Genomic DNA, 1221 nt, shown 5'->3' with positions numbered 1-1221 from the left:
GCCACTACTCCTACCGCATCCACCGGTCGCCGCTCAGCGAGTACATGATCAACTTCATCCACAAGCTGAAGCACCTGCCCGAGAAGTACATGATGAACAGCGTGCTGGAGAACTTCACCGTCCTGCAGGTGCGCGGGCGGACGGGCGGGGCTGGGCACACTCCTGCCTCCGTGGGCGCTCACCCCGGCCGCTTCCTCCCTGCAGGTGGTCACCAACAGGGACACGCAGGAGACCTTGCTGTGCATCGCGTACGTCTTCGAGGTGTCAGCCAGTGACCACGGGGCTCAGCACCACATCTACCGGCTGGTGAAGGAGCGAGCGCCGGGGCACAGGGAGGGGGAAGAGACGTGCAGGAGTCCAGGGAAGGGCCCTGCCGGGCAGCCCCAAAGTGCCCAGAAGCCACGAGGAGCACACCGTGCTGGGAGCTGCGGCGCCAGCCCTGAATAAACCCGCGATGTTGTGCAGTGTGGGAGGGCCTGGCCTGGCTGCGTGAGCCTCGGGAGGGACTGGGGGAGCGGGGCGTGTGGGAGGCCAGCCGCAAGTGCTGCTCAGGGATGAGCCCCAAGGACTCAGCCGGGACCCTCTGGACACCGAAGCTTGTGACGTGATGGTCCCTCTGCTGCCAACCAAGCTCTTGCACTGAGCTGCTGTCCCCTCGGGGACCCTGTACCTCCAGCTGCCAACCACACCTGCCAGCCTGGCCACCCCGCCCAGGGTGGCTACACTAGAGGCCACCAGGGTAGACATTAGGTGTGGGGAAAACAGTCCTGGAAGGGCCTGGTCAGAACTTGGCTCCTGCTCATCTGCCGTGGAAGTGAGTCCTGGGCCTCTGTCCCCGTGACCAGGCCGGGGCACTGGCTCCAGGCTGGGGAGGGTGGGCTGCACAGCGTCCGGGGAGCTCATGGTGGCAGGAAGTCGGGCAGTGCCAGGATTCTGATGTCCTTTGAGTCTTGTCTAAGGCTCCCGCCCAGCCAAAGTGCCTGGCTGGGCCCACCTTGGAGCCAGCCCCAGGCCATCGGCTGCCCCCAAGGGGCAGCTCTAGGGCCCCTGGGGGTGGATGCCGGAGAAACGGGGAGCCGCTGCATGGTTCCTGGTTTGTCTCGGAGAACTTTGGGTTTGCCTTCTGACCTCGTGTGCCCGCCTGCCTGGCCCTGGGCGCCCTCCATCTCTGGAACCGTGTGGCACCTCCCTGGTAGGCCTTCAGGAGGGAAGACTTTCTGG

The 1221-nt window shown here is 65.4% G+C and overlaps 1 protein-coding gene across 1 annotated transcript in view; it reads left to right on the top strand.

Moving 5' to 3' along the window:
- Window positions 1-469, top strand: part of TEAD4 (TEA domain transcription factor 4) — a gene marked incomplete at its 5' end in the record, with an annotated part of 78666 nt that extends 78197 nt beyond the window's left edge. Inside the window, 2 exon segments of the mRNA XM_027769685.1 lie at window positions 1-128; window positions 205-469. Coding sequence (XP_027625486.1) covers window positions 1-128; window positions 205-447 — 371 coding nt within the window.
- Window positions 470-1221: the final 752 nt, after the last annotated feature.

Source organism: Tupaia chinensis, unplaced genomic scaffold, assembly GCF_000334495.1.
Source record: "Tupaia chinensis unplaced genomic scaffold, TupChi_1.0 Scaffold150288_1, whole genome shotgun sequence".
NCBI classification, from domain to species: domain Eukaryota; kingdom Metazoa; phylum Chordata; class Mammalia; order Scandentia; family Tupaiidae; genus Tupaia; species Tupaia belangeri.
Note: the sequence above shows the minus strand (reverse complement) of the source record. Positions and strands in the feature narration are given on the sequence as shown.